The sequence below is a fragment of the Syngnathus typhle genome, linkage group LG14 (genome assembly GCF_033458585.1).
Source record: "Syngnathus typhle isolate RoL2023-S1 ecotype Sweden linkage group LG14, RoL_Styp_1.0, whole genome shotgun sequence".
Classification (NCBI taxonomy): Eukaryota; Metazoa; Chordata; class Actinopteri; order Syngnathiformes; family Syngnathidae; genus Syngnathus; species Syngnathus typhle.
The window spans coordinates 6,077,855-6,103,264 of NC_083751.1; the positions used below are offsets into that span (position 1 = coordinate 6,077,855).

Consider the following 25,410-nt stretch of genomic DNA (forward strand, 5'->3'; position numbering starts at 1 on the left):
ATTTCTAGAGCGGGGCGAGACTCTCCAGGCTACTTCTGTAAGGTTCTGAGAAGCGGAGGTCATGGCGCACGCACGCCAGATAATGTCATCTAAATTCTCCCGGGTTTGGCAAGACGAATATCGAACGTGATACGAGCGCAAACGCAGGCCCTGAGGGTGAGTGACAGAGTCCATGTTGGGACTGTTATCTAACACCTCCAATCAGGCCAGATTGACAGTTGAGTTAAACACCACAGATGAGGGGCAAGGGGGAGACGCATGACGGCGTACTAGAGAGAGGAGGATTAAGCTGTGCCCTCCCTCGCTACTGTACATATTGTGTATCTGTGTCTTCATCAGGAAGCTGTAGTTAAGAACCGCAATCCAGATTTAGCCTATTCTCATCTGTCAGTGTGTGTGTGTGCATGTGTGTGTGTGTTGGACTGATCAGACCAGCTTGACAAGTAAAGCAGATTTGGATGTGCACCATGTGTTGGTTATTTCTGAAGAACATCTGGCTGGCTCCTATATGATATTAAAGTTTTGTTTGTTTCTTTACCACACCCAGGTTTTTGTGACCAAGAGCAATTTTTGACCTATAACCTGAATCTGAAGTAAAAGTAACAATCGAGATGGTTGCAAAAGTGTACACACCCTCTTAGACAAGAGGTTGTGCATGTGTTGAGACTTAATGTTCACATTCAAACGTATTAAATTGGAGTCAGAATATTTTTAAATTGTTGTTCATAAAAAAACAAGAATATATTTTTTAAAGATTTTAATGCTGATAAACAACAGAAGTGAATCAACCCGTAACAGTGGTCAGAAACGTTTTCAGTGGTCGTTGAAGATAAATCAGAATAAGTCTTTTGCCTCATCAAATGATTTAAAAACCTGACAGAGCAGATCAATTAATCTCTTCGATCCAGTACCATGCCAGCCAAACTTAGTGAGTAAAGGTCAAAACAAATGGTTTCATATGAAAAAGAAACACGGTTGAGCCAACTAATCTCAAGTATTTAGGAGCCAAAACATAACAATGGCAACAACAAATCAAATGCAAACTGCTGTGGTTAGACAGTCTCTCATCAGGGAAGTGAGGGATGCTGGGAAGTCTGGGATGATGAGACGACGACGGGGGGGGGGTCTGGAGTTGAGAGCCAACACGGCACGGTTGCTCTAGCCTTTGGGAGCAGTGTACTGGCGCAAGAGTGAAGAGATGGCGCCGGACTCTGTGACCTCCTCGGGAAGCGAGCCTTCCATGTCTTTGATGGACGGATCAGCACCGGTGCTCAGCAGGAGCTCCACGATGTCGCCAAACTCGCATGCCGATGCTGCATGAAGAAGAAAACAATTAGATCAGAAAGAGGAAGTGTGTACATCTTTAGTTAGAACATCTTTGCTGGTACCTGAGTTCCTCCTCCCCTCCCCTCCCTCTCGCTATGTGAGTGCTCTTCTCTGTCAGTGTCTATCAATTGCTGCTTTTAAACGCTGGGCTACGTGCTCGGCCTTGATCGCTGATGTCAGCAGCAGCAGTGATTGACAGCCAGGGCCTCTTAACCTCCAAGAGTGTATGCGAGATGTGATGATACATCGGAAACGCCAGCGCATCCCCGCGCATGTGTGAAAGCCGCTCGAGATTAGCGTGTTTTTTTTTTCGGAGTGAGCCATGCACTTGATGAGCGTTTTATTTAGCCGCCGCGGCGCGTGCGGCACGCGCTCGACGTCTCGCCTGGGCCTTGGGTTGAAAGAAGAAAAAAAAAGTAGCTGGCCCTCTAGGGAGCTATGGAGGAGGAGAACAATTTATGGTGAGCAGTAAACCCTCAATTAATCACTTGCCAGCCGCCATGGCCCTGTGCAAAGAGAGGTGGAAATGAATTTTCATTCTCTGCTATTTGTCTCTCGGAGTTCATCGCTTATGTTTGAGAGTCATCTTTTTACATGCCACCTTTCTGGGTTGGTGGATGCACGCGCCAGCGGGGTGACGCAATATGGCCGCCACCAAACTACCGCAGAGGACAGATGGTGCAACCACACACAGGCAGGCTCAGAAGGACAAGGGAACCGCCCCTCAGGGACATGTGTGTTGGGCCATGAGAGGGTCAGGGGGAGTCTGAGGACCGCCGCTGATTTCCTCGGGGAGGCCTGGCGATTATTAAGCAAACCCACACACATACACTGACCCAAACCAGAATCTCTACACAAGCATAGATACAAAGATGCCAAAGCACATGCACACAACAGGAACAGGAAAGCCTCATTAAGATGGAAAAGGAGGACAGGAACAGGAACAACACATTTCCATCAGAGTGAAGATGCATTAAAAAGTTAAGACACCCACATCAACAGCTGCCTTCTTACCATAATGTAGCGCCGTCTGTCCTTCATTATCCTGTGAAAGGCAAAGACAATGTTCAAGAGACTTGTGACGGGCGAAGAATAAATCAGCGGCGAGTTGTGAGAATGGAGATAAATTTGCAGCCGTCAAATGCTGCAAAATTCACCTGTTAGCATACCAATCAGTGGCTACTTGTTGGTTTGTTGCGGGTGGGCTTAGTGGGGTTCAGGGGGGGGGGGGGGTCGAGGAGATGAAGTATTGATTTGGGGAAATACGTGACTCAAACGTGATCATGATCGGACTTCTTTGTGTGATTTGGAGGCAGTCAAAAATATGTATTTCAACATTCTCTTGATCAACAGTTTTTTTTAAGTAGGGGATCTATTAGATGAGCAATCAGAGTGTCATCCGTCATTTATTTATTTTATTCAAATATATGTTTATTGGATTTAACTCAGTAGCTTTGGAACCCTGACACACATCAGTTCAGGGACAACAAAGAGATGACCGTGAAGAATCAGGGGCAGTCTGTAAATGTGTGTGTGTGTGTGAACGGAACAAATGGTAGCTCAGGTTAAAGGGGTCAATGGGAGAGGTATATTTTGGCTTGAGGACAGGGTTGGAGTTGTGTGTGTCGGTATAAGAGCCAATCTATGACAGGCATCATCGACAGAAGATTCAGTTCTTAATCACTGCTCCAGCCTGCCTTTGCGCCTCGTAATGATGATGAATGGCCAAAGTGCCGCCGGCGCCTTCAGAACAAAAGTCCAACGGGTTCACGTGATTGGAAGCGGATTAAAAGGCGGCAGGCTTGGTGACATTTCATGCTCTGCAGTGATGATGAAAATGTGTGTTAGCTTTTCCACCTTGGGTGTTTGAACGGGAACATATCTTCCTCTTCTTTCCTGCCACTCTCTGCTGTCATTACCACTTTTCCCTCTCTCCTATTCTCCATCATAATTCCTTTTCTTTCATTCCCTCTGTTTTTTTTTTCTTCTTAATTTCCCTTTCTCCTTCTCTCCTTACTGCATGGTGATCCCATTGTTATCCTCTCTCTCTCTCTTTTTCCTTCACTCACTTTCTGTCTCGGTCTCAGGGGAGTGGCACTTTGAGGACCCTCTGATTGGATTAGAGCTTTCTATTCCCTCTGGGTGGATCTCAAACACAGATGCAAATCTCCACTAGTGAGTGAAAAACATATCGGAGTCAAGCCGTACTGGATACAACGCTCACTAAGTATACTCAACTTTGTACAGTAAAAAAATGCAGTATTTAAAATTTGATGGTGCAGTGAAGGTAGACAGTGTTTTTAAATGTAGTGTGTGTGTGTGTCGGCTACATGTGAAGGGGGTCAGTGGCCTGTCCTCTCAGCGTTCCCTAATGCCCCTGGATCCAGAACCCAGGCTTGATGGAATCACAGGAAATTGGATTGTCTTCCATTTGCTTTGGAAGTAGCTCAGAAGAGACACCAGCTCCCTTTAACCCCCCTCCGCCCCGCCCCGCCCCGCTCGGGTGCACCCCTGTTCCCATCCCATTACAGAGACATGTTGCACCAAACCTGTGCTTTTGCATGTCATCCAAAGTTTCCCCTTGCGGTGCAGAAACGTCAGCAAGAGTGTTCAATAAAGCAGCTGCTTGCACAATAGCGCTAGCCCCCCGGCACCGAGCAGTGGATCACCCTAATGGGACGGACCAATATGCTTAGGTGCAGCATGAATAGGGATTGACCTATTAGTACAATTGCAGTGCTGCTGGATCTAAGTCACACCCATCTATCATTTCTAAGCGAGGTGAGGTAAGAGAATGAAGATTGAGAAAAGAAAATGTCAGGCACTTTTGATTTTTTTTTTAAGACTCAAATCCAAAGAAATGATTAGATGGCGTATTTACATTTTTGTGTAAACTTGTAAAAAAAAAAAAAATCCGCCTGAGAGTGAAGGAATGTCAGATGAATCCGTCCAACAGGAAACACACAAACAAGAGCGACTGTCACAAATGTCATTCATGGAAAGTGACTGAACTGGTTTTACGCATAGATCGGCTTCTACAAATCTCGGGACAAGAATAGTCCAAATGTTGAGCCTAAACTGTTTACAGCGGCATTAAGTGGTGGCTTCAAGGGCATAAAACATAACTTGGTTTGGGGATACAAATAGAGCGGAGACGTCCCTGGAGTGTACGGCGCACTCCAGCAGCCTCTCATTCCGATTGTGTGTCTGAACTTTGAATGAGATGTGTTTTGGTCGCTACTGTCAACATAAAACCTAGGTGAATAGTTACAACTTAAAACAAAACAAAAAAATATATATATATACATACGGAAGCAGAACCAGGTGAGTCTTTTGCAGACTCTCCCATTTCCCGTCCACCCCCTGACAGAAACATTAAACAAGTGAGGAGGGAAAAAAAATGGACAAGCAATTATAATTTATGATCAATGCATGCAGCAGCTTCTGACTTTTATAATGACAGCTACCGGGAGGGAACCCGAGCGTGTGTTGGGGAAATCGATCGACTGGAATCATTGGCATGCAGATTCCGGCAGATCGCATTATGAAGAGCAGGTGCCATTAATCAAAAAGTAGCAAGATGGAAGAGATGAAGATGCCGGTCGCTTTGTCGGGGGCCCATCTTGAGTAACTCTGGGCCCCCCAAAACCTCAAGCTTCGTAGACTTTTTAAAGATTTTATGATGAATGACTACAAAGTGCAGGACATACCAAGTGAGGTCTTGGATGCATTGCAAAGACCCCGTGAGACGCACGAGTAGGTACGAGGAATAAGCAATGACAGATCACTTTCACTTTTATATGATTAATGACAAAACCAACATTAGAATCTTTTTAAACTTCTATTTTTGCTCATTGCATTTTCTTGCAGGACCGAATCCAGTGTAAATTCAATTTCCCCCAATAGTTACCTTGATTTCTTTTGGCAAATGGTTGTTTGTGTGTCTTGGAATTCCAAATGACGAAGCAGATGTGTGTGTGTGTGTGTGTGAGGTGCATGTGTGTACTGGGAAGGCCCCGGTGTTAAAAGGATCTACTTAGGAGGGGGCATCCTTAATTGAATCTGAGCCTCCTTTCTGAGCCGCAACCTTGCCACTCAGCGTGTGAGGACTGCCACCCGCGGTCAAATTAGCCCGATGCCGCCCTTCGCATCGCCGGGGAGTGTCCTTCAGGTGCTCCCCCTCACCCATCCTCACGCCTGACATCATGGTACCAGTAAATATTGCAGGAATGTTTTTTTTTTTTACTATTTTTACACTACAGTCAATTCAACGAGTACAAAAAGCTCACGTGCTAAAGGTTCAGTTTGCTTGTTTTTCACAGTTAAGAGAACAAAAAATGCTTTGGTTGTTTGTAAATCCATCATCTCCTACCCAGGCGCAGCAACCCCCCCCCATCCCCTCTTGGCGTCGCCAAGCATGCTTGTTCCCATGGGACGCCTTAGCCTCCATTACGGCCATCAGAGAGAAGGATAGGGTTGAAGCTCGGAGTTAACATGGCTGGGGAGGGGGTGGGGGTCCGTCTGTCCTCCTGCAGCTCATCGATGATGTTTAAAAAGAAATATATATAATAAATAAATGCAAAAATGTGTGTAATATGAAAATCAATGGCCAGGCGAGCGAGGGCTGCGGCGGGAGTCGGGATGGCGGGGGGGCTCATAAAGCTGAGTACTGCGGGAGACTGATGGAAGGCAAAACACTTTGTTTATTCTCTCTCCTCACCCCCCTCACCCCTTTTTCCCTCCACCCACTATGTTTCCAGCTCTTACACACCCCCCTACTCCCTCTCCTTTTCTGTCTGAAGCGGTCGAGGACAGCTTTAATGCTCCTGACAATTTATGTGGATGGTTAAGAACGATGGAAATCAAATAGTAGGATGTAGGCGAGGCCCAGTGAGTGGCCAATAAGAAAGAAACAAGAGCTGATGAAGGCAAAGACGAGCGTTACCTGCTGCAAGGGCTCCCATCGACGATAGCATTACTGTCAAGTGACAAGCTGGCCTCCTCTGAGTGCTCGCATTATACATTCAGAAGTGTGTGAATGTCTGAGCGGCAACAGCTCTCATTTCATTAAGTCAAGCGCTGTGGCGACTACTTAACATGGATCCTAGAAAAGCAACTCCTAGGCGAAAATTTTGAACCGACGTTAAAAAAAAAAAAAAAAAAAAAAAAAGACCTTATCGGAGGCAATAAAGTTATAAGAGAGGAAAAGTGAGCCGGCGGACAAACTTGTAAAGACGAGAGTAATATTTTACAGTAATGCTGTCATTGGGTGTATTATAAAAAGGCAGTCAGAGGGAGCGCTCTTAAATATGCGTACAGTATATGAAGCAAACTACAGCCGAGCTCAGCGTTAATCCGTCGAGACACAGCGGGAGCAGAAATGTGCTCGTTTGACTTTCAGAATGAAAAAAAGTCAATTTATATTAATTCAGTTTCTCATGAGTGCATTTCCAATTTTATTCCTTTTTGTAGTTACTGATTGTATGCGGGAAAGGTTACACCTGCACACGTATACACAACACACACAATTATGACGGATCTTATTGGGTATTTGTTATGACTGCGCCATTAGTTCTCGACAATATTGCTGGGAAAGGGGAGCGAAGGCAACCTCTAACAATACCTCCAACATTGACTTTCGATCAGCCGAGTGTGTGTCTGTGTGTTTGTGTGGAATTGCGTGAGCTGCAACAGATGCTGAACCGAGGAAAGCCCCCCCCCCCTCCAAATACAGTGTAACCTTATTTTTTGTCTGTGATTAATCTGTACCAAGAAGTCTCACTAAAACTGAATCATAAATTGAAGACTCATTTCTGATAGGAATAATGTCATTTGATTCATATACCCAACAATATAAAATAGATTTGATAGACGACTGTAGTTTCACATACAAAAAACAACAACCTAGGGAGTCGTACTGATACCAGCAGAGGTAAAATAAAAAAGTTAAAAAAAGAGAGATGACATTGTTGGTGGTTTGTTCTTGCTTGACGTCATTTGATCATAAATCTTAAGGGTAAAGCCCTTCCTCCATTGAATCCATAAACCAAGACTGTCCAATTGTGTAAGCAGTAGTCACGACACTAGCATCACGTCAACTTTGTTATTTTGCGTTCCCCGGCCGCCAATTGCGGGCCATCCCTGCAGTCGGATATTTATTACTATTGATCTAGTTGGTCCCGGCTGGAGACTTTTGTTCTGTCTGCTCTGGAACCTGACCTCAATTAAGTTATGAATTTCTATCTGATAGACTGGGAGCACTTGGGTCCCGCCGCGGCCGTCCTAGCACGCTGGATTAATTAGAATTAGCGGTGCTGCGAGTCGCCCTTTCCGCCTCATGGATCATCTTGTTTTAAAATACAATGTGAGTGAGTGAGTGAGTGAGTGAGACAGTCGCACATGAGCATGACACCTGCTCCGACTCGTCTTCTGCTCGCTTCCTCTCAGCGTGCCGTGAACAATGTCTCCTTCCTGGCGTTGTCTTTGCGTGGTGTTAACCTGCACTTTGTCGGGTTAATCCCAACTTTCCTTCCACGCCTCGGCCACATACTCCCACTAATCACACTCCAAGTACCACATTGTGTAAATACACTCCGGGCTGTTCACGACCTTTGTGACCGTCTGTCTGCAGCGCCTCCGAAACATCTGACTCAAGTTCCCATGAATAACTGCACGTTTCTATGGTTACGGTCTGGCTTATTGGGATGTTTTAGTGGAGGGGGGCTGGAATTTGAACCTGAAAACAAAAGTTGGCTATGTGTGGGATGACGGACTGAAAATGACCACACAGGCGCAGGTGTTGAATATCGCTGAGAGTCAGCAAAGCATTGGAAACATAAACAGTCACTGTCTCAAATGTGTGGGAGACCATTGCCTCTGAGCAAAAAAAAAAAAAAAAAGAGACAACTGCTCATGTTTTCATTTGCTCAAACTCTTGTTTTGTCTGTCTCTAAGTTTTTTTTGTTTTTTTTTAATAACTTCTCTTTTCTGACTGTGCATTTTACCACAGTTGAACATAAACACCATAGAGGAAAAAGGAGAAAAAATCAGCAATTGCTATTTTTACATTATTATGTTTTATTCTTTGCGGTGAGAACATTGCTAATATTTTTTGTAATTTCTTGCTACTGTGAATTGGAAAAGTTTATCATTATATTCATCATGAAACATGAAACATGGCTCATGAAACTTGTAGACATAATTGGGGTCTTTAACCAATGCTATCGACTTTCTACTATTATTTCAAATGAGCAATATATTGACAATATAACGACCCAAATACAGAAATAAAATCAAACAAATCAAATTACACTGTATAGCAAATCCAAGGGGAAGTGCTGCTAATTACTAATGAAATTGACAGTCTGATCTGTTGTCACTCCACTTGTGATATTATGATGGAATACCTTAACTGAATTTAAGCTTCAGTCTCAATTCAGCCTCTTAAATACATCCGAGTACAGTTGTTAAGCTGTAATTTCCATGATTACATCAAATTTAAAGTGGACTTCCCCACACTGTGTGCCTGTCCCACTTTTACTGGGCTAGTGGCAGCATTGTGATGATGAGCTCTGATCTACGGTTGGCAGGTGGCAGAGTCGTGATCTGTGTATTGAAACGCACTCACACACACACACCCCGATCTATTGTAACGCCCCCCTCCCCCAAGCTTGATCCAGGATTAACTATCAAACGAGCCCTTAATGCAGGTTACCGGGCTTTGGGAACAATTCACTAAAACAATCAGTTGATTAATTTCAAACGATTTCCTTCCTCAGGCAGGCAAATAATACTTTTTGTTTAACTCGAAAGCCACCCCGCCCACCGTTTTTTAATCAACAAATTAAGCATAAATCATGTTTGATCTTTATTTACTGGTTGCTCAGCAGTTGGTGGAGGTCAAGAGAGATTACCCGTAGCGCCAAACAAACATTCCTCCATTTTGCTTATATCTTTTTTTTTCTTCCGTCTCAGTCAAAGGACAGATTCTCATTAGCTCTTCTCTGATTAAAAGGAAAGCGACAAAAAAAGGGGTTGAAACAAGTTCTAATAAGAAGGGCATCGTTCCACAAGCTTTAAATAATGAGATAATTTGGCATTGTGAGGGAGTGGTATGATTTAAACAACTATATTTTTCTCTCAGCCACCTCATAAATCTGCTTCCAATAACACTGCTTGTCTAATTTCCAGAATCTTTCTCTAATGAGACATCGGGCTCCAAAACGCTTGCGAGTTTGACTGCCGCTCTGATCAGCTAATTTTCAGCGACTGAATCGTAGACTCCCATAGCGCCATAAAAAAAAAAGTTTTTATGCTCAAATCCAGACTATTTGAAGTTAATGAGGTTTCTGACAGCTTTTTAGCAACTGGTGAGCATTGAGGAGATAGTGACTTATTTACACAAACGATAAACAAATAAAACAAACAATTACAGAAACTTGATGCCAAACTCATAAGAGCCAAAACTGGATGATTACTAACATAGCGAACTTCAAAATCTAAGACAAGTCAATTTATGCCGAGGATGTATGTACAGTATTTTGTGATGGATTGCTTAATTTTCAATTCATCGCCACTTATCTGAAAGCTTCCACATCAGCATCAACTGCTGTCTGCCAAGTGCAAGAAGAATGCAAATTATTCTGCTCAAACTCATGCACGACAAAGATGAATATTTCGGACTTTGACTGAGTGATCCACAATTAGATTCCTGTGCCAAAAACAAAAAATATGTATGCTTCCTTTTCCGAAAGGGACAGAAGCCTTTATCTACTGTTGCATCTTCATAATGTTTTATATCGTTTTTTTTTTTATAGCGATCCTTCAGTTAAGTCCTTTATGAACCCTTCCCAGCAAATCCCCCCCACTCCTCCTCCCCGCATCATTGAAAACAAAAAGGCCACATATGACCACACAAAGTCATTTGTGAAATGTCCTGATTATGTGGCTTGTGCGACGTAAAACAATTTGCCTGATTACTTCCAATTGATTCGGCCTTACGGTTAAAGCCTCGGTGTGCAACCTGGTAGCTGTGTCGTGCCTTCTGGGCAGACAGAGGACTAATTTCTCCGATGTGCAGCTGAGCCAGCTTACGGTCCGAGCTAAAGCCCCCTCCTGGAAGTTGCTAAACCTTAGGGAGGCTAAAGGCTACGCTAGAGACTAGCCACCTTCTTTTTGATAAAGCTCTGGAGTATTTGTCTATGGCTCAACGAGAATTAAAGGTGACCGACCGTTGGACAAGGGTAAAAAAAAAAAAAAGGGAAATATTGTTCGGAACATACGGAATATAATTTTTGCGTGCATGTGCAAGATTTACACTCAGGGTATTTCTTTTGGGGAAAACCAACATAGTCATTTGAAGGAAAAAAAAATAAAAGTGCCTACCTGGCTGTTGATATCGGCTTTTTGCTGAAGGAGAAATGAAACCAGCTCTTTGTGGCCTCTGTCACAAGCCCAATGTAGTAGAGCTCGACCCTGCAACCACACAGACCAGTCAGCACGGGAATTTGTTTCAACTATGTGCAAAGTACCAGTTGGGTTCATTACCAATGACGGCTATAGACGTCAAAGATGCATTTTAACTGGGCTGGCAGTGCACGAGTTAAGGATGTTTGTTGAGCTTGTTTGGGTAGGCTATGAACACCATGATGATGACCAAGATCAATTGAAAATGTCTTTTCACTCACAGAAGGAAAATACATTTGTATTCTTTAAAAGTGGAGAATGAGGCAACCACAACGAAAAGCAGTAAGTCTGTCGGCCTGATTGATTGGGATGAGTGTGTGTGTGTGTCCATACTCCATAGATCAGCAGCCCTATTGAAACACACACACACATACACACAAATGGGCATCTCCTTTGGTCCCAGATCAAGTCCATTTTTCAGTGGAGGCAATTAGGTAAAACAAACTCTCCAAGTCCAATTCTGCCGCTTAAATCATATTGATCACCGCATGCTGCATGTTAGAATGAATACTTATGAAACAGGCCAGAATATCAATTGGCTGGCCCCTCAATCGCCATTCCTCTGCACTCCTCAGGTGATGCTTGCATCATCACTTAAATCAGAATTAAGTCGTTTCCTGCATCCAGTACCTTAAATTAATGATTAACTCATCCCAGATTAAGCCACTTGAAAAAGGAACCTTTTCAAAGGGCATTTTGAGAATCGTTTAGAAAGTATTCCGCAGAAAATTGCATGACTTTGAAAAAAGTGTCTTGCATTTTTTTTCCCTCCCCAATCACATTCATGTATAAAATTAAAGCTGCATTAGTGCTATGGTGTCCTCTATATTAAAAGGGCCGTTTGTAATGATCACAAAATAACCTTTAAAAAATGATTAAAGATTAATTTGCGAGATCATTAAACTGACAAGTTGGATGTCTCCTAGAAATATTTCTCCCATGTTGAGCCTCACAAGGGAGGCAATGGTCACAGGTCCTCTACCTCCAGTCAGTTTGAAGCCTTATGTGAAACTTCACTACTGTCCTCTGCTGTTGAACAAGCAGTACTGCGGTCAGGTTTGAGTTCAAACTCCTCTTCATGAGGAACGGCTGTGAGGAGCAAAGAGATGTCCTCCATGTTGTACATATTTTTTATTACCTCTTCGTCTTTGGAGTTGATGTCCACTTTCTGGGAGCTGATGGCCTTGCTGATTTGCTCGATGTTGTTTTCTCGACAGTAATCAAAGATGTTCTTATCCTCTTCTCTGAGAAAAATAGAAGAAGAAGGCGGCCCCAAGTCAAATAGCTTCCCAAGGAATTGCCCGCATGCTAAAAGTTAAACTTTCTCATTGGTGAATTTGCTGACTACTTTATCGATTAATTGACAAGTGTTAGCAAAACAACTGTGGTAAATAAATGTATTGGTTGTTCCCTCCACTTTAAAGATCATATCAAACGCACCCAGACAGATAACACAACCTCTGTCTGCCTCACGCATAGGCAACAACCACATGCCACCTCCCCTGGGAAGGCCGACGCACATCGGGTACACAAACACACGTCGTGGCACCATCCCACCTCTGATTATATCTCGGCATCTCTAATCACCTGCTGGCAATGGGGACAAGTGTGAGTGCTGGTGTGTGTGTGTGTGTGGGGGGGCTGCTGTTGTGGTAGTGGTGGGTGAAATCTCATTTGGAGCTTTACGCCTTCCCCTCCCTCTTACTCATGCTGGCCATTCAAATTAATTGAATTTAGTGCTCTATTGTGTGACAGACAGCCCACGCACCCGCCGCTGTATGGCTGCTGGATCCCCAAGGCCAAAACCTTGCCAGCCCCCCCCCACTACCGTCCCCAACACCCTTTTCTGTGCTTGACCCACCTCGAGCGATGCAACACAGCAGCTAGAAAATGTCCTGAAAACTTATTTGGACCCCGGGAGCAAAGTTTGCTTTAGTGACTGACCACTTATTTAAAATAAAAGTTGGATTGACATTTGACTGCCCACAATTTAGTCGTTATTGTGAAGCTATTTTATTTTAACACGTTCTCTCCTCTTACCTCCCCCCCCCCCCTTCCTCGGCTCCCTGCCCACCAGCCTATGATGAATCATGAATAACTCATTACACTTTTATCACCGCAACGTTTTGTATGAGCTCATGCATTTGCATATTCCTGATTACCACCGCAATGTATATTCATGATTTTCCCGCTCAGACACGCCCACTGCCTTCCTTTTCCTGACGTTCACGGTGACCCCCGGTTGCTTCTGACGTGTGGCCGCCATCCGTCTCCCACGGCAACTAATCAATAGGCCAGCTCATCTGTCTTTTGTCGATGATCAAACAGGGACGCTTATATTGTGCACTTTAGTGCCAAAGATAAAATAAGGTTTTTATATATTGCAAAACATCTGTATGGTGTGTTCCTGTAATCTACGCTGTGTTGGTAGACGGCACACAGAACAAACAAATGATTAATGCGGCTCCTGTAAGCGGTGTGACATCGACGCCGCAGCAATGCATGCTGGGAAGGTCGCCAGCTACCCTGTCATCAAAAAAAGCTGCTCATGTCCGCCGTGTGTGTGTATGCGTGTGTGTGTGTGACCAGTCCGATGTACTAGAAGATATGTCCTTCATCCATCAGACCAAACTGGCCACAGTGGTGGAGCACACACACACACGCAATAAAGAAGCAATGAGAAGAGAAATAACTCAGCGCCTGCTTCCGTCAGAGGGTCCGGGCAACAAAGCTCCTTGTGTTGATCAGCATGTTTTGTCGAGGGGATTACAAAACATGGCGCTCCTCAATCACACACTGATCAGCTCAGTAAGGTGGGTGGTATTGCAAATCAATGGCGCTTTTATCAATACCCACAAACGTACATCTTGAGAGTGGGGGGGATCAATGCAATTAACTCTGACAGGTGTGTAGCTGTTGAATATTGAAGGGTGTGTGTGTGTTTTTTTTGTGTTTGTGTTCAAAGATGAAATTGGAATGCAGCAGAGCAGTCAATGTGACAGTTCCGGCAAGTTCTGCATGGATTCTAGTGCAAATGTGTGTACGTTTGGGCACGAGGGGGCATGGAGGGGGTTGTGGCTCTTCTGTGCCCACCACATCTTCACCCGGCCCCTTCCTTCAATGCTAACATAATTAAAAAGGTAAGACACCGGCTGACGTCTCCAAAGACTGTGCATACTAATTATAAAGCGTGAAAACCTGCAGGATTCTAACATCTCATTTCAATTGGCAAAAGAGCTCCTTTTTTTTTTTCATTTGGAAGGAAGATGAGGTCTTTAAGCTTCAGTAAGTCTGCCAGGCATGAGGAAATGGGAGAAAATATTCCATTAACATAAATCAGAAGTGTATGTTCCGCTCTGTTGAATGTAATTAAACAGAGCCAAGCTAAGGAGCAGGGCGACGTGAGCAACGTCACAATCCTCCTGACTTTTTACTTTCTATTGTCAAAGAACAGAAGATTTCAGAAAGCGTTTTTGTGGATTTGTAATTCTACTACCTGATCTTTTCCTCTTGATACAAAGAGCTGACCGCTGCTCCTCCAAAGCCCATTCTCTTCTCTGCTCCTCGGCTCTCCTGTCGGGCACAGATCAGGGAAAATTTCGTTTAGGTGCAGTTATTGTGCATAAAGAAAATGTTAAATAAAATCAGGCACATGTATGAGGAGTGTACAAAGGTTGTAATCCAACAGTTTGGCCTTGAGGAGCTCTGTGCCCACCACATTCAATTTAAATGAAATTCCTCATTAAATTTGTTTTTTCCTGGCCTATTCTTCACTGGCTAAACTTGGCTTACAAAGAAGCCTACACAAATCAGATTTTATAAAAATGAAAAAAAAAAATAGGGAGGAGAAACATGACAAGGGAAAGGATGGCGTATGCACTTTTGGGACAAACTAATCCACTTGTGAAACTGAATATTCGCTGCTTTCCTGCAGTATAATCTAATATCAAACCAGTAGCTCCTCAACAATTGAAGCGGGAACAAAGGTCGACTTCTGGCTATTATTCTCGGCCTTGTATCTCTGTCTATACACTCCTTATTTAACGACGCTTCCAAAATAATGGCCATGCCGCCGTAATACAATCAGCTTCTTTTCAAGTTGGTGCGTTTGCAGGCGGCGCTCTCGTCTGGCTCGCTGGCATTGTGTGCCGATGGGCCAAAGTCGGCAATTATTCCCTCTCGCTCTCCCCGCCGAGGAGAAAAGAACGTGTCAAGCGCGGTCGTGTGATGTCATTAAGGTGACATAAATAAGGAAGAACAGCAAACAATGAGTGGAGGGTTAAAGAGGAGGGCAGAGGGTTTGTACATGGAGGGAACAAAAAAGGATAAACAGACACTGTGCACAAGGTCAGGAAGGACTCCTTTGCTATTATTCCCCACAATATACAACACTGAGGTCCCACTTGACTGCCGTTGGGTACTTCACAGTACAATTGACAATAGGCCTGGGGCCTTTTGTTATTAAATTCTTGACTCATTTATTTCTACATGAGCAGTGTTCCAAAGGGACGCTCATGGTGCCATGTTATTGCTGTGACTGAAGATGTCTGCAGTTGCCCCCCAACTGTCTCTCGGTGGCAACACAAGTGCATCGTGTCACCGGATGTGTCACAAGACAATCAGACACGGTCTATGATAACTTATAATAGATTAAAAAAACTAAAGTGAAGGTGGTCTGTTTTTTATCCCCATGAGCCTCAACGTAACGAGACTGACCTCTAATGGCAAGAAGACTGAACTACACCCCAGACTGGTCACCAGTCAATCAAAGGATACATAGCTTGTTCAAACTTGCACGAGCTCTAAGTGGGAATAGAACCCTTGTTGACTGCACCATATTTGATTTAAACAATTTCCCTTTAAGTCCAAATGGTGTCCCAGTTGATAAGATTTGACAGCATTTTATGTTGATGCGGTCAGGAATCTAAGCTATGTTTATTTATGATATTACTTTTTCTATTGCAAATAATTTCCAAGACTGATTGGATCATATCTGCAGTTTGGATCAAATGAATTGAAATAACCCTGAATCCTAAATTGGAACAAAAAGCAAGGATCTTTGTGTGTGTGTAATTTAATTAGTGGTTAATATTATTACCCTCCGACTGCCTTCAGGGTCTAAAGTGTTGACGCAAGAAATATATTCTTGCATTGCCTGCTCCGGCTCCATATCCCCAAGTTGTTTCCAGGCTTGCCTGAAAACGAAAACATTCACATTGTCATCATTGATCATTATTATTTATGCTCATGAAGTAGCAAATAAAATACTAACAAAATGCCACATGGGCAAGGAATTAGGTGACAATGGTTGGAGGATGAAGAATCAGAACTAAAACCAAGTGTTTGGACTGAGGGATTGTGTAGAAAGGAGCAACATACCATTTCCTCTGTCCTTCAAAGTCGAAGAAACCTGGTTTTTGTGTATTGCATTTTCCCACTTTGACCTAGAACAACATTTATATTGATCACCTGCCAATCTAATAATGAGTGATAATCCAGTGTTTGGTCCATGCATGCTGATAATGAATGATGGCTACGGGTCACAGAAGCATGTCCTCACCTGTTTGTACCGCGCATAGAGATACAGTAGCTGGTCTCTGTTGGCCGTTTGGACCAGACCACCAACACGATCGGCAGCAGACTCGAACTCCTGTACTAGTTCAGCACCCTCCAGGCGGTCTCCAGCCTCCACAGCACCGTAGTCAAATTTATCCAAGTCCGAGTCCGAATCCGAATCCGAACCCGCTCCACCAAGAGGCTCCCCAGTGTCAGGCCGGGCCGGGTCGGTACCTGAACCCGTCGCAGTGTCCGGAGAGGATGACGGTGACCTGGAAGCCATTGTTTTTCTTGGTGTTAGCGAACCGTTACCGACGACGTGCGGCTTAGAAATGTGGGAGAATTGTAAAATGATGAAGCAAAGTAACGATCCGGAGGATGTTTGTGGAATGTACGATCAGCTCTCTTGTTTAATAACTGTTAGAATTAGGAATGTTGACAGTCGGACTGATTTCCGCGTTCGGTCCGTTATAGGTACGTATAACTAACGGCACTGACTAGAACAGAGAGTGGTTATAAAGGTTCCGCCCTCGCTTTTGCTCTGTTGTTAATGTACGATTTTATGTTGTCACTTCAACACAAAAAATAAAATAACTATATGCGCATGCACGTGTTCTTAATATTAGCTTGAAAAACTCTATTAATTATGATATCGTGTCAGTCGTGCCAACTACAACAACCTTCCAGTGGGGAAGTGCCATACCCAAGATGTCCGCTAGATGCTGCTATTGATTCAACAATGGTTTGCCCCTTCACCCACATCACTTGTTTTGAACTCGTGACCATTCAAAAACTATTGGACACGTAAGAAAGCCAGTTGATAGTTATTGTTTTAATATACCTGAGGCAAATTGTCGTGGAGAATGCAATTAGTCACTGGGATCACCATAGATTGTGTTGTATAAACACAAAAAGTTTGTGACGGGATAATCATTGTTTTAGTATTTTTGCTTTATTGGGTATTGTGAGATTTTTCTCATGCAAAATAGGTGTCTTGATTTCCTGAGTGTTGGGAAAGTTCACTTGTATCTCTGTTTTAAGAAATATAGTACAAATATGTACCAATGGAATCGCTTTCAATTACAAAATGTTTGGTGACCCCTTCCCTTACGCATGTCAAATCCAAATGTTTGTTTAATGTCTTATTAGCCAGAGTTGCTAGGCAGAATAAATGATTTTCAATCATAACCGCCCAATTGGCCAATCAAAAAAAAATATTGTTGACCACGCCCACCAAACTGGGATAACGGCGCAGAAAACCGGAAGTCATACTCCTAGAAATTACAGTAGTCATCTAAAAAATAATGTTATAAAAAACAATATATATATTAAACCCTGTCAGACAAGTTGATGTGATACCCGTAAACGTTCTCAAAGGACAACAACTTGTGTTAGCGGATACGGTGCAACAGACGGAAGTAGCAGCAAGAGGTCCCAAACAGTGGCAGCTGACAGCTCTCGCTCTGTGACGCAAATACGTCACTGATGGCGGACAGCGCACAAGCCCATAAACACACAACACTCGCCGAGGGACGGAGCAAAGTCACCGAGAGCCATTCTCGCAAACCAATTGACCCAACTCCTGCGGGACTGAACGCGAACCTAACCGGGTGAGACCGGTCGCAGTCATACAGTAGTTTAGTAGCATGTGGGACGGGACGGGACCGGACCGGCGAGCAGAAGTGGAGTGAAGCGGGCCGCCTCGGGCTGACGTGCTCGCCGCATGTTGAGCCAGCAAGTTGACGGACATAAAAGTGGCGTCGAGGCGGAGGAGGAGAAGAAGAAGAGCCGGGCTCGGATTTAATATCACTTCGCGGAATCTTCATTCCTGCAACTATGAAATTCGCCGAGCACCTTTCGTCCCACATCACTCCAGAGTGGAGAAAACAGTACCTTCAATATGAGGTAACGTTGATTATTATTTTTTTTATACGTATATTTTGTTGACATATCAATTTGGGGCTCTCAAAACACGATATTTATGTCTATTTTTGTTGAATAAGCAGTTGTCAACAGAAATAAGTCATTCTCCCCCTACAAGTAATAAAGATAACTCCTTAATGAAAAGGTTACTTATCATTTGGCTTTATTGCTGTTGGTTTACAGCATTCGTTAATTTAATAACTTTAACAGCTGAATTAACCACCAACAACTAATGGTCTTTACTTAAATGATTTATAGGTTTGCACTGTGCACTATGAATAATTAATCTTTTTATCTTTTTGTGTTTTCTCAAATATGAACTATTGTTTGAAATATGATTAAAATTTACTTTTATTCCCCCTTTATTTTCCTTTGTTTTAGCCCAATAGTCATTTATACTTTTTCCTCCCTGAAGACAAAATATTTGTCAAGAATTGTGGATATTGTTTTTTTTTTTTTTTTAAATCTACACACCCGCTTCTCTTTGTTTGTACTGAGCAATATTGAGAGATCCAGATTTATTCAAAGGGTGTTGCAGTGACTATAAAGCTTCTGTCTGGTGCTGATATGTGATGTTTTCACACATGGTTTTTGTTATATGTTATATTTTTATTAAGACATATTTTATCATGTGCACGCTGCTTCTTGCCAGTTGTTTATCTGGAGCTTTGGTGCAAACGTGCAGTGACAGCACCATTCCATTTAACCGTATGAATTATAGACAAAGACCCTGCTCACCTCTGTCCGCCTCAGTGGCCAAGAGGAAAAACCTTTTTGCACTTGTTTTATTTTGGAAACACCACCCTATCATTGAGTTGCATAGTTGTTAACGGTTGATAGATGTGTCCGTGTCTTCATGTGGATGTTGTATAGTGATGTGACAAAAGCATGTTTTGGCGACAGGTGTGAAGATGCTTTATGTGTTGAACACACTGGGATAAAAAAAAAACCCAAAAAAACCCTATATTAGTGTGGCTATAGTATGTACAATTTTTATTTGTGATATCTTGTAGTCTATATCGTGAACCAAGGGACAGATGTATGTTCATGCAGCCATTTTACACCTACGCTCTCCATCTTGTCACTCTCGTGAGATTGATCGTGATGGACAAATCGACTTTTTTTTTTGTCATTTTCCTTTAGTTATAAATCTTGTACATTACACCCTTCATATTATATGAATGACATTTATAATCTAAGCATAAAATCAACGATCCATCCAATTAAGACTCAGAACTTTGTGCATATGTGTATCATGTTCAGTATGATGAGCTGTTGTTGATTTATGTGTAAAAAAAAAAAAAGGGTCTGGCTTTTGCATCCGTCCATGGATTAGCCTGCACCACCTCAAAAGTTATTTAACATTATATGACAATACAGTATAAATAAGCAATCCGTCAGGTTGCATGCAGGATACAAGCAATGCAACAAGTCTAAACAGTGTGTATGCCTCACTCCAATGTCATTGTGCTCATACTCTGCAGTCCACATGCTTGTGCCTATGCAGTGACTCATTATTCCAGCTCCACGAGTCATTTTACCCGTAACTCTAGTTCCCGCTTTTAAATCAGCAATGCCAGAGTCAGCCCTTTGTGTGAAAGCATCTTTCTGCATCGACACCGAGTGATTGAAAGTCAGTTTTAATGTCTTCCTTTAGTGTCAGTTGGATTAATTAACCTGTGACCCAGTTTTCAATCTCCTCCTCACTATTGTGTCTATTCAGACAGTCTATGGTGAAGATAAGAAGGCTGCAGTAAAGTGACTGTTCCAGGAAATTTCACAGTTTTAAGTTAGCACGGCACTGCATCTGAACGCAAATGCATTGACAAGTCTATTGAGTGATGGCCTAATTAGGTGTGAGCTCTATCCTGAGGGATTTTAGGTATATGCGAAAATCTTGTTTGGTATGGAGGGTGTGCACACAAAGGCCACTCTGGCGTAACAGAAATGCAGATGTGAAGTCAATAACCTTCAGTTCTTGGCTATAATCCAAAATGGTGACTGGAATTACAATATCCATAAATTGGACACCTCTTTAGGTACAAAAAAGAACATTCGGTGCTTGCAAGTTTTTAAAATGAGTCGTTGTTTGGCCCTTTTTTTTTTTTGTTGCTTTAAATTGGGAGCAAAATATTAAGTTAGAAAACTTCACCACAAGCAAAAGTTTGGTATATCATGAACAAGTCTTCCAAAAAGAGGCCAAGTGCATGCTTCAGGCTGTTTATTGCCGTTTTTCCAGGTTGTGTATTTAAAAATAAGCACATCATTTTGCCTTAGGAAAGTTCGCAAAATTAATCCTAGCACACAATGCAAAATAGGCTTATGAATAGCATCAGTGTTGCGACGTATAATCCTTTGATATTTGAATACAAACGGTGCAGCAACACACATGGACAGAAAATTGAACAATACTCAGAACCATATGTTCTTTATTCTCTGGGGGAAAAAATACTACTGTAGCCCTCCTGGTGGCTTCCTGGCGAATTTGGTCATGGAATAAATTACAGATGTAAGTGAAGGCATCGTTTACCAACAACACAACACGCCACGTCATCTTTCTAGTTCTTCTACCATCAAAAGTCATACGTAAAATATATTCATAAAAACATCTGCTTGATTGTCTGTTGACTCACTTAAAGAATTTGATTAAAATTCTCATCTGACGTGCAGGTTGTATAACTCCATATTGTTCCAAACGGACCTTATATATGTGTGGGCGAGAAAGGCATTTACCTCTGCGGTGTAATTGCTCCGTGCCCTTCCATAATGGCAATGATGATGAGGAGGACCAGAGTGGATATGAAGGCTCCCATTTACAATTCAAACTAGCAGAGTGATGATATTTGGATTTAAAACAGGTGCTTGTGTGATTCCCATTTCTGTTCTATAGCTGCTTCTCCCACCCCGGATGTAAATTGCAGTAAAAATCATTCTTCATGCAAGTGTGATTTATCAGCGTGTTGGAACAATCTGAACATGATGTGGACAACAGGCATTGGCAAGGCAACCACTGAGAACCTCCCCCCTCTTTCCAAGCAGCCTCCCTCTTTCCATCCTCACCTAGTCCTCCCCCACTGGGAGGACATCTGGTCCCAGACCTGCCCTTTCTCCCCCCCCCCCCTTCTCCTCCATCTCCTCCTCTTTCCCTGACTTCTCGGGAATCACTAGACTGAGTATTTCCGAGCTGCTGAACGGTCTCATTTCCTCAAGCAGGACCTCGAACATCCAAGTGGTTTTATTGTTTGCCACTAAAATTTGTCGGCCACTTAACATATCACAGAGGATTAAAAGGAGTCTATGAGATTCCATTCACTAGAGAGCGTAGTGTTTGGCACTTGCTCAAGCATCTAGTGTCCACTACCATCAAGTACGTATTAGAGTACATTTAGAGGTACCGCTCCATCACGTTTGGATTAATTATTGCTTAAAGGTTTCAATACCGATTACTGGCAGGCCTGCAGGTTTATCCCAATTTCCCAAAGGGCTCCAGCCATTGAAATTTCCCATCACTACCATCACCATGGCAATGCCTCCTTAATGAACATCTCCACCAACCCTGAATGGATTTGAATATCTTTTTTCCTCCAATTAGTATTGGGAATGGGTCAAGCTCCATTGATGAATGAACGACCATCCAAGTTGCCATTAACACACAAAATTCGACTTCTACGCGAGAATCACGCCGCGCTGTGGATTTTGAGTGCTGCGATAACATCTGACGAGACAGGTTTTCAATCTTTTTGATTTGTTCTACGTTTGCCTGCGCCAGGAACGTGAATGTTGAATAGCTTGACATTATTGAAAAGAATCATGATGCAGTTGTAGTCCTCCAATTTTCACTGATCCGTTGACAGGAGTCACCATCAATTATATCCATTTTCATTCATCCATTATCTTTGACGCTCAGCCTCTCCGGTTAATGTTTAGTGTGTGCCAAATCTGCTGTATGAATAAGCTTTTTACGTAATATAATTCTGGCCTCAAGAGGAAATCAATGTTTGCAGACAGTTGAAGAGCTTTTTTTTTTTCCCCCCCATCATTAGGCATTCAAGGATATGCTGTATGCAGCCCAGGACCAGGCCCCATCTACAGAAGGTAAGAAGATTTCCTGTTGTAAACAAACATGTGCCCAGTGCCCCATTATGGGACAGTTTTGGGGATCCCCGAAATAACCTCCACGCTTAAAATAGTCCCAAGCGACACTCAAGCAACCTGAGGCTTCACAGATCATCACTGTGTCTTTATTTGAATTGAAAAGTAAGTTCCACTGTTAACACAACAGGCTCAAAGTGGCTCAAAATGACGACCAGCAAACCTAAATGTCAAGTCCTGGTAAGTCGGCATGTCACAATAGAGTGCAAAAACTGACACTGCTTGTGAGCGACGAAATGGATGTAATTAATATTTGCCACTAGACTGCCAGAATGTAAAGCATTTGTTTTAATTTTAGGTCCCTCCGTCTGTACCCTGTCTGTCGTCCAAAGGTCACCTGGGATAGTCTCCAGCACACATTTCTATATTTTCATTCTGCAAACTATGATAGATGACTTCCAATCTCAAGTTGCCGCTCCAATTATGGGTCGATAAATGTATCACTTTAAATCTGTCACGAGATGAATATCAATCACTTTTATTATGATCGTGTTTTAAGCTTCCTTTTAAGTCAGAATGTTTGCACAAGAATACACACGCTGGAGTATCGACAGTGTTATTTATTGTCGAAGATATTTTTATGATGTATCTGTTGTTTTTCTTACCGTAAATAGAGAAGCCGTGCAATCTAATCAGCAGTGGAGCCCACCACTGTTGTTATTGACATTTTTCTCCGACTAAGATATTGCTCCTGAAGACAAACTTAATTAAATATCGCAGAAACATTTTCTACTTTCATACACCAGATAGAATTTGTCAAACATGATTTAAGTTGAATGAGGGCATATTGGCCTGTAGCAAGCAGTAATGGGATGAAATAGACAAATACAATATATGTAAGATTTGTTATACAGTAGACTTCATACATTTTTGGGACACGGGGTCAAAATGTTTACACTGCAAGAAAATGTGTTATCCTCTTGAAGCACATTAATAACTCAGAGGATTTGCAGTAATTAATAAGTCATTAAGCTTGTTGCAAACTGACACAGACAAGCACACGTCATTTACGGCATCTCTAATCTGCTGTTTGATCCTCTCGGCCCTCATGAAGATCATTTTGGCCGTGTTCCTTTATTGCCTTTTTTGTGCGGTTGAAATTAATACAACCCTGTCCCACATGTTGTGTAGCAGGCAAGTCAAATGAAGACACCGACAGCTGCTTGGATCGCCGGTTCCTCCTTTTGGAAACCGTTAGCATGAGTTATGCCTCAGTCTAATTCAATTAGCCCCGCCGACTATTTCCGAGCCGAGACCAATAACGCTGCATAATTAAAACCAGTCTTTAACTGGAACCTGCCTCTTCTTGTATTTATGAAGCGTTTTCTAATCTTTTAAGTCACCCTCTGACTCGTTGCTCTCGTTATTCATTGTGGAGTCGCTCTCCCATGTCGTGACATATGATGATGATGATTGCACACATACACGTTGTCTATGAAAGGGATGAATGAAAAGACCTTGATTCGATGAGATTGAATGAACCAGGCCAAGCAAAAACCAGTGTGGTAAGTTAAAAATAAGAGTCGTAAACCTTTCTGTCTTTTGACTGCCCTCCTGTGGCTCTTCTGTCTGCGATATTCCTGCAGGGCTTTTCATGGTTTATGTAGCCCAAATCAATAATGCTATAAAAGAGTGGAGCCAGGGGTTAAAAATAGAATGCTCATATTGCAATGTGGCTGTGACTATTATTTGGCTTTATTATTTAGAGTAAAAGGTGTTTACTGTAACTTTATGTTGCTTTATATGACTATCATCTCTATCTAGTGAAGTTTTTGTTGCTATTGAAATAGAGCAGAATGCGTGACTGATCATTTGAAAAACAATGAATTTTAAAATCGAATTATCCTGCCCGAATCAATATTTGAATTTCTGCTACTCTATTGTTGCTCGCCTGCCATTTTGTCTGCCGCTGTTGATCAAAACGACAAGAAGCTAGTTTAAGGCTGCTTGGTATTCTGCAGGCATATATGATGGAATTTCTGTTGTTAGCATCGCAGCGACACTCTGAAGCTTATCGTGCCTCCCGTGGAAAATAAAATCCATTTTCCTGCGTTTGGCACATCGGATCAGGGTAGTGTTTTTGTCTTTTTGATGACCAACTGTGCGTCATGAAGACAGTTGGTGGACAGTTGGAGGTATGTTGTGAGATCGCCGGACATAAAGGCTGCCAATCAAATAGACAGATTGGAGTGCTTAGCAAGACAGTTTCAGAGCTGCCAGGATCAGGTTGCATTATTGATGACATTCTTACTTCCCAATGCTAATTGTTGCCTTTGGTATGTACATTTCCTCAACATCCTGGTATCATTACATAATAAGACGAATGGAATAATGGACTGTAATTAGCCTCAAGACTTTTCTCTTGCAAAAACTTTTCTTTTGAAGGATGGCTTCAGCTGTAGCAGAGCGGGTTTTGGGTACCATGGTAGATCCAACAAGGACGAGGGGGCTTGTTTGATGCAGCTGTCTCTTTGATGAGGCTTCTACGGGTATTAAGAGAGGAGGCGAGCATGAGAGGGTCAGGGTCAATGCAAGCCTGGGATTGCTCTCCCAAGGTCAGGAACGAATCGAATGGAGGTAATGAACGATGAAAGGGTGCGAAGTAATTGGTCAAAAAGCTGTCCGGCACTCAACTTGTCCCTGTCGGATGTGACAGTTATGGACAAAATGGAGCAAGAAATGAAACAGAGAGAAATCCTAAATGAATATCGTAGCTTGTCAATGACCATTCAACCAAGAAAGAATAGTGGAGAGAGATGCTCCGGGCGTCAGACAGACAGACAGAGTGAGTGGGAGGTCCCTGGGCTCATCTCCAATGCATGTTGCCCTGCATTAGCACTCCAGCTATCCTGCTTGAGAAGCAAAGAGAACCTTCACAGTCTTATATCTATCCTTCCAGCAATCCATTATTCATCAGTGAATTAGATCTCGCCCGAATGAAGTGGAGGAGAAGATTGGGCGAGGGGTGGGGGGAGTAGTTGGAGAGCC

General features: G+C 42.8%; 2 protein-coding genes across 2 annotated transcripts in view; one reads left to right on the plus strand and one right to left on the minus strand.

The window, feature by feature from the left end:
• Positions 1-742: 742 nt before the first annotated feature.
• acbd6 (acyl-CoA binding domain containing 6) lies at positions 743-16,842 on the minus strand. The gene is made up of 8 exons (XM_061297930.1): positions 16,352-16,842; positions 16,171-16,235; positions 15,890-15,986; positions 14,288-14,364; positions 11,930-12,035; positions 10,711-10,800; positions 2,341-2,371; positions 743-1,313 (listed from the first exon to the last, which is right to left on the minus strand). The coding sequence occupies exons 1-8, from the start codon at positions 16,628-16,630 to the stop codon at positions 1,159-1,161; spliced, it is 900 nt and encodes a 299-aa protein (XP_061153914.1). The 5' UTR covers positions 16,631-16,842; the 3' UTR covers positions 743-1,158.
• A 915-nt stretch (positions 16,843-17,757) lies between these two features.
• xpr1a (xenotropic and polytropic retrovirus receptor 1a) overlaps positions 17,758-25,410 on the plus strand; it is a 35,517-nt gene continuing 27,864 nt past the window's right edge. Inside the window, exons 1-2 of the mRNA XM_061297531.1 lie at positions 17,758-18,252; positions 22,314-22,365. Of these exons, the coding sequence (XP_061153515.1) occupies positions 18,184-18,252; positions 22,314-22,365 (121 nt within the window). The 5' untranslated portion in view covers positions 17,758-18,183. The remainder of the gene's footprint in view (positions 18,253-22,313; positions 22,366-25,410) is intronic.